The sequence below is a fragment of the Leucoraja erinacea genome, chromosome 23 (genome assembly GCF_028641065.1).
Source record: "Leucoraja erinacea ecotype New England chromosome 23, Leri_hhj_1, whole genome shotgun sequence".
NCBI lineage: Eukaryota > Metazoa > Chordata > Chondrichthyes > Rajiformes > Rajidae > Leucoraja > Leucoraja erinaceus.
The window spans coordinates 16777989-16794283 of NC_073399.1; the positions used below are offsets into that span (position 1 = coordinate 16777989).

Genomic DNA, 16295 nt, shown 5'->3' on the forward strand with positions numbered 1-16295 from the left:
AATGAGTTTCCAACCAAGAAAAATAGCTTGCTTTTTTCAGTCTTTTGATACCACATTCAGATCACTATTGGCTTACACAAAGCAATATAATTCTATGATCAAAATATTTTTTGTGAAAAATTACCTTTGCTGTTGTGGAAAATTGTGATTAAAATGATTGAAGGTCATAGAAGCAGAATCAAATACACAGGACTAGATGTTAAAAGTCCCTTGTGCCAATAGGTGGGGAGCATTTCACGACATCCGTTGATTGTTGAGAGTGGTAGACGCTCAACATCGGTGGGGGGCGGGGGGGTGATACACATATCTTGGCCTGTGTAACCTTTAGGATAGTTGGGCACAGGACACATCATCAGTAGTGTACCCTTGCATCACTGGGTGTTTCGGCCTTTTAACACTATACACCCTCCGCAAGGGCGGCCCGCTGCAGGATGATCAGCCCTCAGCGCGTGTCCCGTGTCAAACCATCCCAAAGATTCACCCTGACGTACTTGGGGCCCAGCATGGGTCTTTCCGCTTGAGCCAAATCCACCGGCTGCTTCTTTCAGCCGCCTCTGAGAGTGATCTTATGGTCTTCCGCAGAGCCTGACCGTGGATTCCAAGCTCCTTCAGCAGTCTGATTGTAGATGACGCAACAAATCCTCTGCATCCCACTTCAACTGGATAGACTTTGGTGTTCCAGCCACGCTGCGTTGCCTCTGCTGCAAGCTCTCCGTAGCGCAGCTTCTTACGCTCATAGGCCTCCTCAACACAGTTCTCCCATGGAACTGTGAGCTCTATGATGTAAGCAGTCTTCTGTGAAGGGGACCAGAACACCAAGTCTGGCCTGAGGTTGGTGGAAGCAATTTCAGGTGGAAAAACTAGTTGTCGGCCGATGTCCGCCAGCATCCTCCAGTCACGGGCCCTGCATAGGTTTCCTTCTTCTGATCTGGTGGAAGGATGTTTAGATGTTTTCTGTCCTCGGACAAAGGTTGTTGCCCTAAGGAGGGGGGGGGGGGGTTGCTTGCTCTCGGAGGCAAGGAGTTGGTCGCACACCGCCTGTTCTCAAGGGCTGATGCCAGGCTTTTTATCAATTATTATCAATTTCTAAAGCATATTTGTACATTTTGAAATGAGCATCAACTTTGATTGCTAACGGTCTTAACCAATTAGAAAATGTATTTGTTTTTTTGAACAGAAATACAGGCATGTGGATAACATAATGTTTGAGAACCATACCATCGCTGACCGATTCCTCAACTTTTGGCGTCAGACAGGGAACCAGCGGCTTGGATTCCTTTATGGTCGATATACTGAACACACGGACATTCCTCTAGGTATCCGAGCCGAGGTTGCTGCCATTTATGAACCCCCACAGGTCAGAAATATATCTTTGCACGTTAATAATAGAGGTGACGTATTTGGAACTTTTTGTACCAACTTTTTGTACCAACTTTTAGTTTAGTTTAGAGAGGTACAGCGTGGAACTAGGTCCTTCAGCCCACAGAGTCCATGCCGACCCGCGATCTCCGTGCACCAGCACTATCCCTCACACTAGGTTGTAATACATACAAGGAATGGAAAAAATATGCACTTTTCTGGTGGAATGATCATTAAAGATGCAGAAAAAAGATGGCAAATTCCTGTAATTTGGAAAATATAAATTAATAAGAATGTCGATTGTCCACTTTATATAGGCTGAGTCTGAGAATCAGGCACACATTTCCTGATAGACACAAAATGCTGGAGTAACTCAGCCGGCTCGGCAGCATCTCTGGAGAGAAGGAACAGGTGATGTCACCCATTCCTTTTCTCCAGAGATGTTGCCTGTCCCGCTGAGTTACTCCAGCATTTTGTGTCTGCCTTCGATTTAAACCAGAATCTGCAGTTCTTTCTTACACACATTTCCTGATAATATGTCTGATTATTTAGTTTGTGTTTACTTCCATTGAGCTTTTATGGTAGGAAGCTTGAGAAGATTTGAACGCATGTATTTTTTTGTAGAATGCTATAATGTTAATTTATGTTGAAAACAACTATATGAAGTCATACACCATGAAAATGTTCCCTTCAACCCAATTTACCCATGCTGACCAAGATGCCCCATCTACACTGGTCCCATCTGTCTGTGTTTGCCCCATAACGATCTCTAAACGTCTCCTGACAATGTACCTATCTAAATATCTTTTAAGTGTTGTCATAGTACCTGCCTCTGGTAGCTCGTTCCATATACCCATATACCTGTGTGGAAAAAGTTGCCCCTCGGGTTCCCACCAAATCTTGCTCCTCTCATCCTAAACTTATGTCCTCTGGTTCGGACTACTCTAGGAAAAAAAACTCTGCATGTTATGAATTCTGAACTGCTGCAAATCACTACTGCGTCGGACCTGTAACCTGGTATTTTAAGTAACATAACTAAAATCAAATTTCCTCATGGCACTACTGCTACCAATAAAAATATATATATATTATTCTTTCCAATTGTTCAATAAATCCACTAGATGGCCCCATATCATCTTTTCTAATTGTTGAATTGTGATTTGTAAGATTGTTATGTTAATGTCAAACAGTAAATGTATTCCTCAGTAGATAGTATATTGAATATTACTTTATCATGCAAGTTCATAACACGTGGAATTCAGTCTATTTTAGCGTACACGCGATTCATTTTATATACGTACATACATATACGTGCACAGAAACATATCTCTAAACCTTTCTTATCCATGTATCTGTCCAAATAGCTTTCAAATGTTGCGATTGTACCTGCCTCAACTAGCAGCTCGTTCCATATACCCACCGCTAATTTGTGCACTCTAATCCACTAGAATTACATTATTAGTTGTGCACTTATTTATTTGATTCAGTTTATTTAATCAATTGAACATTTAATATGCATATTTTTGTGAGATGTTATTTTTAACAAGATATTTGTTTATGGAGATGCTATTAAGATGTTATTAAGCTTTTCTGAGCTAAACGTATCACATAAGCGAGAAAATCTGAACCTGCTTTTTAATTCATTGACAAAATGATTGTGAATATAATCTTCGAACAAAATAGATATTTGTTTTGCACCGGTCTATCACTTACAACCGATAATATCAGTGTCACACTTGCTGTTTAGCTGTAGATCAAGAGGAATAAAACCTCTCGGTTATCTGGGTAAACTATTGTACTTCCTGGATAGGGATAAAATCTCATGTCAACAGGAAAAACTTGTGCTATTCCATGTAGAAACGACACAATTAGCACCTTGGTGTTAAAGTTAAGGACTAATTCTGCTTGCCACAAGTTGACCAGAAAGGAGCGTGCAGTTTTCAAAAGTTTTAGATCTATTTGCTTAAATTAAATGTAGACACAAAATGCTGGAGCAACTCAGCGGGTGAGGCAGCATCTCTGGAGTGAAGGAATGGATGCTGTTTCGGGTCAAGATCCTTCATCAGTCAGGGGAGGGGACGGGACAAAGATAGAATGTAGGCGTAGACAGTGACCTGTGGGAGAACTGGGAAGAGGGAGGGGATGGAGAGAGAAAACAAGGGCGATCTGAAGTTAGAGAAGTCAATGTTCATGCCGCTGGGGTGTAAACTACCCAAGTGAAATATGAGGTGTTGTTCCTCCGATTTGTGCTGGGCCTCACTCTGACAATGGAGGAGGCCCAGGACAGAAAGGTCAGTGTGGGAATGGGAGCGGGAGTTGAAGTGCTGAGCAACCGGGAGATCAGCCAGGTTAAGACGGACTGAATGGAGATGTTCAGCGAAACGATCGCCAAGCCTGCGCTGGGTCTTGCCGATGTAGAGAAGATGACACCTGGAACCTGAAATCTGTTTTCTAATTTAAAAGAGAATCTTTACAGCGTGACTTGGCTGCCGCATATTGATATTTAAAAGACTTTTCTCTATGTTTAGAATGGTGTTTATCAATGATGTTTGGGTCATCCCTCTGCAGGGTGACCTTGATTTTACTGCTCTTAAAGGCTAGTTTGCAGTTGATTCGGTATCCTTACTAAGGAAAGCAGATGAAAGTGACATTTGAACTGTGTCTTTACTCTTGGATGTAAATTGTAGAATATTAGCTAAAAATTATCGTTTGAATAAATATTTGATAGAATCATAGAAAGGCAGCTACTCTGCCCTTTGTCTGTGCTAGAAGTACTTGTCTTCAACTCGGTTTAATGTTTTCATTTTCCACAACTCACAAGCTTATGTCTGAGTCTAGTTTGCTTTTTTTTTTTTTAATGTAGATTGGTACAGCAAACAGCCTAGAACTTCTGGAGGACCCCAAAGCTGAAGTTGTAGAGGAAATTGCTTCTAAACTTGGATTGAGGAAGGTGAGTCAAGTCTGACCTCTGCTACAGGGCTACCAATGAAGCTGTCATCGCTTGCCGTTAGCGAGGAGAAAATCGAATTGTGGCATCTGATCTCCACTTGTGAGAGTTAAATGTAGGAGTTAGTGGGTGGATGTTGCCCTCAGAATTTTGCTGCTGCTCCTCCAGCATCACCGTGCTGCACACCTCACTGAGAAATTCCACAATCAAATCTGACCATCAAATGTGTAAGGGAAAACTTTAAATTAAATGTATTTATCCCCAAGTCAAAATTAACCTAAAAAGGCATAACATATCTTGATAACACCACGGGTCTTCCCTTACACCATTCAATAAACTGCCAAGTGGGTTTCTTCAGTCTGAAGAAGGGTCTTGACCCGAAACATCACCTATTTTTCTCCAGAGATGCAGTCTGGCCCGCTGAGTTACTCCAACTTTTTGTATCTATCTTTGGTTTAAACCAGCATCTGCCTCCACAAATGGGTTTGAGATCGTAAATTAAAACAATTGCACCTTTTTTTTTTTTAAATGCCACCTCGGCATTGAAGAAGTATTTTAAAATGAGGGCTTTTTCCCAGTGTTTGAAGTCTATATTGTTTTACTTTTATTAACACACAGCAGATGTGGAGCACTGCTTTACACTAAATTGAAGTAATCTTTCACAGCTGTTTTGGACAGCACAATGTCAGACTTTTGGATGACTGGAAAATAAAGTTTATTTAACTTCCAGGCCTTTGTGAATAGAACAAATACTCTTTAAGTTTAGGCACAGCTGTGTTCTTGAATTTAAGCAGAAACATTTCTGAATAATAATCATTCAGTGATGCATCAAATATTAACCTGTATATAAGATTGTGTAATAATTTAGGAGTGTTACATGACACTCTTATGTGGTATGTGGCAAAGGAGAATATCTGGTTGAACCGCGTGAGCTTATTGAGTAGGAGGTTGAACAATTAAAATAAGCAAAATTAAGTAGAAAATATAAACAATCCAAATGAATGGTACATATGGCAAATCTGTTCTTGCTTTTGTTGTTCACTTTGGGCAAGCTTTAGCTGTTCTGGTCTACGTGACTCAATAATGATTGAATGCTGTAATTAAGTATCTTGAGAAGTTTTACTGTATTGAAGCTGCTTAATAAACAACTCGTCACAAAGAACTGTAGATGCTGGATTACAAAAAAAGACACAGTGCTAGAGTAACTCAGCAGCTCATGCAGCATCACTGGACAGGCGACACTTTGGGTCTGGACCCTTCAGACTGATTATAGTTGAAGAGAGAGCCAGAAGAGAGGGGGGGTGGGACAAAACTTGACAAATGATAGGTGGATACAGATGAGTGGGGTTTGATTGGCAGATGGGTGGAGAAAGACCAAAAGGATAAATTGTTGCTACCATTTTCTTTGCCCTCATTATAGGTTCTATATTTCTGATTACTCCATAGTGTGGCAACGCATTATTAAATACTGTCTCATTGATGGTTAGAAATACTGGAAACTGCCAATCAAATTGAACGAAAAACAGTTTCTGACATTTTCAGAAGTTTAGGCCGAAAGGTCGTCTTCACGGGACATGCAAACCGTAGAAGCCATATTTGTTGTAAGATTGAGCAGTTTGGCTTTTAGCGCTGATCTTGGGAATTGGGAGATGAATAAGTAAAAGCTGGCACTAATAGCTTTCCTATGTTTACAAGAACATCTGTTGACTGAGTACCAAAGGGGATTGGAGAGAACGCTAAGCAATTCAAATAAGTTTTTCCTGGGCTTCAACCAAAAGCATTGTCAAGGAAACAACACAACACAACACTCTAATGATTTGGGTACAATTGACGTTCTTTCTGCACCATTTTGTTTCAGGTTGGTTGGATATTCACAGACCTTCTATCCGAGGACACAAGGAAAGGCACAGTCAAGTTCATCAGGAATAAAGTAAGCTACTTCATACTTTCTGAAAAGGATCTTTGGGGTTGTGAAAACATTCGTATTTAGAAACATAATATTCTGCAGCGTGATCGGGTGCAACACAGTTTAAAATAATGTTTCTTGCCTTTAGGGAATGTTGAACATTTGTTTCATTTTCGTACTTTAATGTGTTGTTTTATTTTTCCTTCTGGTACTGGGATTTTGTGTTTTCCTTGGGTTAAAGGTGCATATTGTTGGCATATCATTTCTAATCTCAGATTATTTTGTATTGTTCTTTCTTAGTTTTCTTTTCCATAATTTAAAAAATTGTGTCACTTAAACTATAATTGGAAGCACCATTTCTCTGTTTAACATGTCAAGTGTCTTTTAAATATATTCATCATACATGCTTACCTTTGATACTTCCTGATTTTGAAGTACAAAACCAAAATAATTTCTCAGTAGCATTAAAAATGAAATATAAAGCAACTGTGAAGGTCACAATGACATAAAACAGTGAATTATTTTTTCTTACTCAAAGAATTTTGCACTATTTTCATATACAAAAACAGTCCTTAAATTGTAGTCCTTAATTGTACACGATATATTGATAATCTTTGGGAGTTTTCATCCCCACGTACAATATTGACAATTGTTGCTTTTCCAAAATCTTAGTTTCATGTTTGTAATAATAACCATGTAGTCATAAAAGGAAATGTGCATCTTCATCCCATCCACAACCCAGTTGCACCTTTTCTTCCTTGTAGCACATGTTATTTATCATCAGCAGAGTTGAATATTTTACATTAGATTACCTCACTGAAATCTTTAAATATAGGTTATAGACAAATGGTGCCCAGACCCAATCTCTACTACATCCCATTTGTCACAGGTTCTCAACCTAAATACGACTTGCTTATTCCTACTCTAGGGCTTTGATCCATTAAGTGGTCCTGAGTTCACACCAGTATGTTGCCCCACCCCTAATACTGTAACAATCTCCCAGCATGGCATCTCCCAGAGGTCTAGATGCGCCACGTGGTTTGTCTGTCCCATTATATGAATAACAGTCACGGATAAATTTCAACAGACTTGTTAAACATTTTTTCCTTTCATTTTGGCTCTGTCCAATCTTATTGTTAATTTCTAAGTGCCCTGTTACCACTTCCTTCCTAATACGTTCCAGCAATTTCCTATTAATGAAAAGCAGCATTAAAAACTGCAGAAATTGAATATAAAAACAGAAAAAGCTGCAAAACATGTCAAAAAAACAAAAGAGAGAGAAACTATCAACATTTTAGGTCTGTGTCCTTTGTCAGAACTGGGAAAGAGAGATGTGAGTTGGTTCTCAGGAGGAGAGAAGATGCGGGATGTAATGTGTTGGGGATTGTGTTCATGTTAACTCGTTTTTTCTTGTCCGTGTATAATTCTGGCCTGCTGGCAAGGTCTCACATCATTGCCATTAACAACATATTACATAGACCAAGAATGTTATTAGGCTGGACAAAGTCCAGAGATGATTTAAGAGGATGTTGCCAGGATTCGAGGGCTTGCGGTACAGAGAAATATTGGGCTAGGACTTTATTCCTTGGACCACAGGAGGCTGAGGGGTGATCTTACAGAGGAGTATAAAATAATTAAATGAATAGGCAGGATGAATGTGCAGAGTCTTTCACCCAGGGCAGGAGAATCAAGAATCAAAGGAGCCATGAGGAACTGCCAGATGCTGGTTAATGAAAAAAAGACATGAAGCACAAGTAACTTGGTGGGTCAGGTAGTATCTCTGGACACAGTGGAAGGTGACTTTTTTGGATTGGGACCTTTCTTCAGAACCAGAGGACAAAGGTGTAGAACAGAGGGGCAATATTTAATAGGAATCTAAGCGGCAACTTTGTCACTCTGGTGAGGAAATGAAACAAGCTGCCAGAGGAGGTGGTTGAAGCAGGTACTGCAACATCATCTAAAATAAGCTTCTATAGGTACATTGATAGGAAAGGTTTAGAGGGATATGGGCCAAACAGGGCATGTGGGTCTAATTTAGATGGGGCATCTTGGTCGGCATGGACAAGTTGGCCCGAGGAGATCTGTTTCCATGCTGCTATATAAAGCTTCCTCTATGACTAAGTTGCATATTCTGGTAAATGTCAGGATTGTAATTTTGGCAAGCCTTATTGCAGATATTCCCTGTGTTCTTCACATCCCTCTCCCACCTTCCCTCCTACTGATAACTAAATTGTATATCTCTCTTTTCTAGTCCTGTTGAAGGATCCCAGACCTGAAACATTTTTCTTTAAAGCTGCCTGACCAGTACGTGTGTGTGGTCTGTAATTAGTCATTTCAAATACTTCTGTTTTATTTTATTATTCTGTCAGGATGCACATTTTCTAAGTGCAGAGGAGTGCATCACAGCAGGAGATTTCCAGAACAAACACCCCAATGCTTGCCGACTATCTCCTGATGGTCATTTTGGATCCAAGTTTGTTACCGTCTTGGCAACAGGTATGTGTTGATTCAGACCGCGGTCTAATCATGATCTCAGTGAAGTGTTACAAAATAAGAAATCGAGTCTGCACCACTTAGTGGGCTATTTACACAAACTCAATTTGCCGCAGCAAACAACGGCCATGAGATTCCTAATAAGGTTGTATTTTCTGTGTCTGTAATGAACCACCTGCAATTTTTATGCTGTTCAGTGGAAACTGATCAGTTGTTATACAAAAGCTTTGTGTCTGCAGTGACTGAATATGTCCTGATGGGAAAAAAAATGTAAAAATGGCAACCTCATGTTATCAAATGTTTGTTTTTGCAAAGTTGATAATTTTGGGTCAGCTGTGGAACTTGAAGAAGGGAGCGCATCTTCAAACAAAGCAAATATCTCTGCCTTTCCACACTCACTCATTTGCTCAACGTTTCAAATTGGTGTTCTTCATCTCTTTAGGTGGCCCAGATAATCAGGTTCATTTTGAAGGCTACCAGGTCTCCAATCAGTGTATGGCCTTAGTGGGTGATGACTGCTTTGTGCCATGTAGAGATGCACCAGAACTGGGATACGTAAAAGAGTCTTCCAGTGAACAGTATGTTCCTGATGTTTTCTATAAGGTACCTAACCAACTCTTTGTGCTGTTGTGCATAATAAAATACATGGTAAATACACTAGCTATTATTGTTTAAGAAGGAACTGCAGATGCTGGAAAATCGAAGGTAGACAAAAATGCTGGAGAAACTCAGCGGGTGAGGCAGCATCTGTGGAGCGAAGGAAATAGGCGATGTTTCGGGTCGAGACCCATCTTCAGACTGATGTGAGGGTGGGGTGTGCGAGAAGAAGGAAGGAAGAGGTGGAGACAGTGGGCTGAGGGAGAGCTGGGAAGGGGCTATTATTGTTTGTTACAAAACTAAACAGACATAGTTATTGTATTTACCTCTTACGTGTGTGTGTGTGTGTGTGTGTGTATATATATATATATATGTGTATATATATATATCTATATATATATATATATATACACACACACATATATATATATATATATATATATATATACACATATATATATACACATATATATACACACACATATATATATATATATATATATACACACACACACACATATATATATATAGACACACACACACACACACACACATGTAAGAGGTATATAGTTTGTTTTTGTTTACTATGATTTTTACTATGTTACATATCTGTTCTGCAAGTAAGAATTTCATTGTTCTGTTTCGGGGAATGTGGGAAACATTTGTCTGGCTATGTAGAGGGCCTTTACACTCAAAATATCCTTGACTTTTTCTTTGAGGCTTTCTGGTTGACAATAAGCTACCAATCACATATCCTCTCCTTCAAGCATATTTGTACCTCCGTAGTGTTGCCTTTATCCACCGTTGTTCATCCAGCCCCTGCTGAAACCCTTATCCTTGGTTTGATTATCTCTAGACTATTTATTCCAATGCTTTCCAGACCAACATATGGAAATCTGTTTTATGGAAGAGAGCATTCATTTCTTGAAGGAGACAAACAACCAACAATCCAAAAAAACAAAGCATTTGTGGAATCTGGGATCAGACAGCATTGGTAGTGGGGAATGGAAAGATGATGTTTCTAGTTAGGATTCTTCAGACTAACCCACCTGAAATATCGTCGTGTGTGTTTCCTTCACAGATGTTCTTGCCCACTGTGTTCCTCCAGCACTTTATTTTGCTTAAGATTCCAGCATCTGCAGTCTCTTGTGTCTCCAAGAACCTATCTAATTCCTTTTTGATAACAACTGGTATATTTTAATCCATTGCCCATCTTTCTGCCTGCTATCTATAGTTGAACTCTTAACAGTAATGTGTAGGAAAAACTGCAGATGCTGGTTTAAAGCGAATATAAACTGGAGTAACTCAGCGGGGCAGACAGCATCTCTGGAGAGAAGGAATGGGTGATGTTTCGGGTCGAGACCCTTCTTCAGACCAGAGTCTGGGGAAATGGAAACAGGAGGTATAGACGGTGATGTAGAGAGATATACAACAAATTATTCCTGCTGTCAAGCCTGCAACTTTAGAATCTCTTCCCTAAACAGCTCTATTTGTCTAGTGAAGAAGGTCCCGATTCGAGATATTGCCTATCCATCTCCCCCCCACCCCCACAGATGCTATCTGACTTGCTGAGTTCCTCCATGACTTTTGTGTTTTTTCTCAAAATTCCAGCATCTGCAGTTCCTTTAATTTGCTTCTCTGCCAATTGTTTTGGTTTTAAGGAATGTTTTAAAGCATATTTCTCTGTCCAAGCATTATTGGTCCCATTGTCTCCTTGAGTGGCTTAGCTTCACATTCTGGTGACATACACTATGATGTGTCACTAAGTCACCAACCTGGTCACAGAATTCTATGCAAGACTTGAGCTGTGACGTAATCAGTAATTTAAAAAAATGTTTAGCATTATCTTCTGCTCATATACTTTGCTTCTTTTGATGAAGCCAGATATTTGCTTTCCTTTAAAGTTTTATTGACTTTCCTACCCTGATTATTGGTTTGTAAATCTGAAATCATAGATCTCCTTCAAGTGTAAACTTAAAAGCTTCTTTATCATTCCTTCCAAGTATCTCATTACATACTTTGCATTCAATTTAATCTGCCACATATCTAACCATTTTACCACTGCCCTGCTCAAAGCTGCTGCAAAACGTGTCAGATTAATACATGATTGACTTTGCAGATAACTTTGCATTGATTTTAATTATTTGAACAATATGTAAATGTATACATAAACGATAATTTGTTGCATGTTCCAATAAATGAATTGACAGAGTGAATTGTTATTTTTTCTCTCACAGGACATAGACAAGTTTGGCAATGAAATTACACAGTTGGCACGGCCATTGCCAGTTGAGTACCTCATCATAGATGTAAGTGCGAGCTAAGGTACATTTCTAACTCTGAATTTGCTTGGTGCGGTACATCTGTTTGCCTGGGATTCAGCAAGAAATGTAGAGACATGGCTTACGTTTACTAATGTTCATTTTGCCTCTACAGTCTACACTACTGCAACTGCATAAAGTAGTTAAAAGCTGATGGGCCTATATGTATGAGTCATGTCCCAAAAATATATCTAATTCTATTAAAGACACATGATTTCTTTTAACAGTAATGGTTAAGGTTATATTGGCACAAGATGTGTAGATGTTGAACATCATCCCACCTCTTCCCCTCATTTATGTCAGTAGCTGCAATACAAACTGGATACAGGCCAAATACATGGAAGTAATCTATCTAAATCTTTTTTCACACGTGAAAGTATGTTCATGTAATTATTAAAAAAGACTAAATTTATTTTAATTCGAACTGGTATATTTTTCTTTTGCAATGCTCTTGTCAAACCATTTGAAAAATGGGTATATGTTTTTCTTTCAAAGAAAGCTAAATATATCAGGCATGAGTTTCCGAGTGCAGATAAACTCTGGCATTCCTAGTGACAAGGGAGATTAAGTTAGTGTGTTACTGAGTCATAAGACTAGGACAACAGTACTTTCAGTTCCACGTGGTGCTTGATTAGATATGTTTTGGAGGTGGACTGTTGCAATGCACATTGCTTTCTAGGATTACTTTTATCAGGGAAGGAAAATAAAATTAGTCAATTTACCCACACCTGGTGCCATTTCAGTGGCCATGTGAATGCAAGACATGTTTAAGCTTAACAGAAGAGCTTTCTATGATTGATTAGCCTGACAGTCTCCACAGTAAAAGGTAAAGATGGGTTGCAGAGTAACTGCCATTTGTGTGTTCTTGTTCCAAAAATGCATCAATGCTTCTGGGAAAGATTAAAAAGGGGTGGGGGGAAGTATTTGCTGGTCCAGCAGAAGCTACTGGTGAACCTCCAGAAAGAGAGGACTTGGTGATGGTAATACCATTGAACATCAAGGGGAAGTCGTTGGGTGGGAAAGGTTAGGGGAAGTCATTGGGGCAGGTCCATGGACAGTAGCTTTGAACTTCCCAAAGTTTTTTTGAAGGAGGTTTCTGTGCATTTGACGCTGGAGGAAGGGCACGTAAATAAATAGTGGAAGGCTCAAGTTATATCATAGTGAGATAGAGCGAGGTATTGTCATCTTCGATTTAGCACTTGTTTCGATCCTGTTTTATCAACTCCAGTTATTCAGCCGTTATCGAAAAATTAGTCTCGTTTTTAACTCTGCATTCTAATAAATTTTGAGCTTGGTACCTAACAAATAATGTTTGTTAAGCAAATGTAATGTCATAGCAGATGAACCTTAGAAAGTTTGCCACAGTTTGGCTGTGGGTAATTATTGTTGTTCATTGAAAATGATCATTTCCCATTTAACATATTGGGTGCTGCATTGCAAAGTAGTAACCATTCCATCGCTCTTCTTAAAGGCTTCTCTTCCCTGTGTTGCTCATTTATCACATTTATTTGCATTGAACATGAATTGTGCTCTGTCGATGTGCTTTCACTTGAAGTTGCAGATGAAAAGGATTATGGCATGACAGCAGGGTTATTTAAAACGGTAGCCATTGCAAGGAACTACATAGAAATCTGAATTAAACTTGAGGCAGCCCAGTATCTGCTAGTACATTGAAATGTTTAGGTTATAAGGTTACCATTCAGGGGTAGAAAGTGCTATTTTGTATAACCAACAATTGTCCCAATAAATGTTATAGTTCTATTTCCTGCATCATGTTTTAAAACCATGGCACCTTTTTAAGTACATTTGGTTGTAAAACTGGACATTAATTATGTTTAATTATATAAATTAAATTATAGTAATTGATTGTTTTTCTTCTTGGTTAGTGTGTGTATCAGGAAATGCCATTGCCATTTTGTGCATTTTTTTTAGTGTGCGCCGAATCTCACCATCCTTGCTCCCCAATGGTGCAGACTTTGATTTATAAAAGTGTTCCTCCATCCAAATTACTGAAAATGATAACTTGACCATTGCTAGATTCTACTCCAGAACATTATTAAATAGAAGTGACTCCAAAGGGACAGGTGAACCACTGCTTGATCCTCAGAGGGAAATTAGAAAGTGTCTTTAAAGGGGAAATGTTATTTCTTAGAATGTAGTCGTCTGGAAAAAAATAACTTCAGGGCAGAATTTTGATGAATACCACATCACATCCTGACAAATGTCGCTCAATCATCTCTTCTGGTGTTATCCTCCAGCAGCTAAATCTATTACTCTCCTAACCACTACATTGTTTTGTTGTCACACTGCTTGTTTGATATCCAGTGGTGCAAGAGCTTCAGTTTCCTCCATTTAATTATTGGAACGACTGATCATTCTCTTAGGCCTCTATCCCAGTTTGTCACATTTTACAGTTTTGATAAAAAAAGTTATGGATCTGAAAAGTCAACTCCTTCCTTCTCTGCACATGGTGTTTGACTTGCTTTGTATCTGTTTTTATTTCATACTTTGCATTCTGCTGTTTTGCATAACTAAGAATTTAACTGCCGACCCCAAATCTGCCAAAAGACCAAATAATCCCTCCACTAAGCTTTGCCTGATTCAACCAGCCTGGGGGAACTGTCTCATGCAAGTGAACTAATGTTTTCCTCTACTGTACTGGTACTGTAATCATTTCTCAAAAATCGTCATCACTGCCAACGATGGCTTTAATAACTATAGCCTTCCATTTCATCCATTGTTAGCTATCATGTCTTCAGCTGAACTGCTCTACAACTCTAGAATTCCTTCCTAAACCACTTCCGTTAACATGTTTCCAATTATTCTCAAAACTAACGTTGGTCAAAGCTTTTGGTCGCTTTTTAATATTTACGATGTCTCGTTTTTCTGAAATACCTTGGGAGATTTTTCAATGTCATGAACATTATATTCACGCCATATTATAGAAAGTATAGTTTATCCAAACCACTTAAAGGTTCACATAAGATGATTAATAAGCGGAAGTGTTCTCAAAGGAAAAATATATAACTATAAGTGCTGCACTCTGATGTTAAAATATAATTCATCTATCAAATTCAGCAACGAAAAAGGATAGAATGAACAATTATAAGAACTAATAAACAAAATATTCTGACTAATGGCCATAATTAATATTAATGCCTTTCCTCTTAACAGATGATTTAAATACCGTGTTTGTTCATTTTAACTGATTGTGTAACCCTTCTTTTGAACATAGATTCCCACAACTTTTCCAAAGGATCCTGTTTACACTTTTGCTTCATCTCCACAACCTTTCCCTGTTGTGAACAGGGATGTTGTCGGAGAGACGCAGGTAAATGTTCCCTCCAATTGTTAAAATGAATGTTTCAGCAACGGTTTCTCTCTGATCCTTTTTATTGCCTTGCACTAAATGTTCATTTGTTTTCGGTAGGATTTTCACACCCTGGCCTCCTACTTGGCACAGAGTCAATCATCGGTTTTTCTTGATGTCATCTCAGATTTCCACCTGCTTCTCTTCCTGGTTACCAATGATGTTATGCCACTCAGGGTGAGTATCGTTGAAGAGGGCTGTATTAGGCATTGATATAAGAGCAACAAAATTACACTGTTTAAAAGCATCAGATAGTTGTTTAAGTTCCTTGCATCGAGTACCAATGGCCACACCAAATCATTTTTTTAAAGTTTGAAATAATAACAAAAAATGCTGGAAACGTCAGACAGGCAGCATCTATGTAAAGAGAAACTAAGTTAATGTTTTAATCTGCAGACCCTTCGTCAAAACTATTCAGTTTCCCTAGCATTTTCTGTTGTTATTTCAGATTTTCTGCTGTTTTTAATTTTTCACAAATATTTTGTGAGGAACTGGCCTCTAATAAGGAAAATGAACAATGAGCAAATATGTCAAAATATTTAGGATAAGGTAAGGGCACAACAATTATTTGTGCTTATTCTGGTACATTAGGTAGATTTTTATAAAATATTTGCATAATTTTACAGAGACACCCACAAGCAAATTTGATGCCAGTAAACATCAAAAATAAATATTGTATATACGCAGTATTTTTCATAATTAGGGGTGGGTCGAGTAACGGTCAAATATTTTTTTATAACAATAAATAACAATTCATTCATATGTTGGTTTTTTTTGTGTTCATATTTAAATTTTATATTACTGGAATGGTTTGCACTTGGATGAGAAACGGTATAGAAAGAGTATTGAGAGCAAACATATTGTTGAAAAGCCACCAATCCCAGAGTGTATTCGGAGACCGAAGTAGTCATCTACCTTGGAATATTCGCAGCAAGTGTGTCCAGATCTTTTCCAGCACTTACCTTTTTAATTCAGAGCGGCAAGTATATGTGTGTTTGTGGGATAGCCTGGGTGATCAACTGGAGATCTGGATCATCCAAATTTTGAACTGCTTTTTTTTGCGTGTTGTGCATTAGTTTTCGTGCTCATGACAGCTTTTCTGCAGGACAAGGCCAATGTTCTTCTGTACAAGCTCCGTTCCCTTTGTGTGTGGATGTTCCCAAGCATACTAGCTGAGCAGAGAAACTGGTTTCTGCAGTGTCACCAATGATGAAACTTGCTGAAATTCCCTGGCATTCAAGGCAGAGATTCTACTCTATGATCATAAATAATTTTTGAATGCTTTGAGCTTCAGATGTTCAG

General features: G+C 38.7%; 1 protein-coding gene across 2 annotated transcripts in view; it reads left to right on the forward strand.

Moving 5' to 3' along the window:
• The window catches only part of nploc4 (NPL4 homolog, ubiquitin recognition factor), a 45490-nt gene that overhangs the window by 25128 nt on the left and 4067 nt on the right, over nucleotides 1-16295 (forward strand). For both annotated transcript variants that reach the window (XM_055653973.1, XM_055653974.1), the window contains exons 8-15: nucleotides 1178-1357; nucleotides 4223-4309; nucleotides 6165-6236; nucleotides 8582-8708; nucleotides 9148-9308; nucleotides 11540-11611; nucleotides 14859-14954; nucleotides 15054-15170. In XM_055653973.1, coding sequence (XP_055509948.1) covers nucleotides 1178-1357; nucleotides 4223-4309; nucleotides 6165-6236; nucleotides 8582-8708; nucleotides 9148-9308; nucleotides 11540-11611; nucleotides 14859-14954; nucleotides 15054-15170 — 912 coding nt within the window. The remainder of the gene's footprint in view (nucleotides 1-1177; nucleotides 1358-4222; nucleotides 4310-6164; nucleotides 6237-8581; nucleotides 8709-9147; nucleotides 9309-11539; nucleotides 11612-14858; nucleotides 14955-15053; nucleotides 15171-16295) is intronic.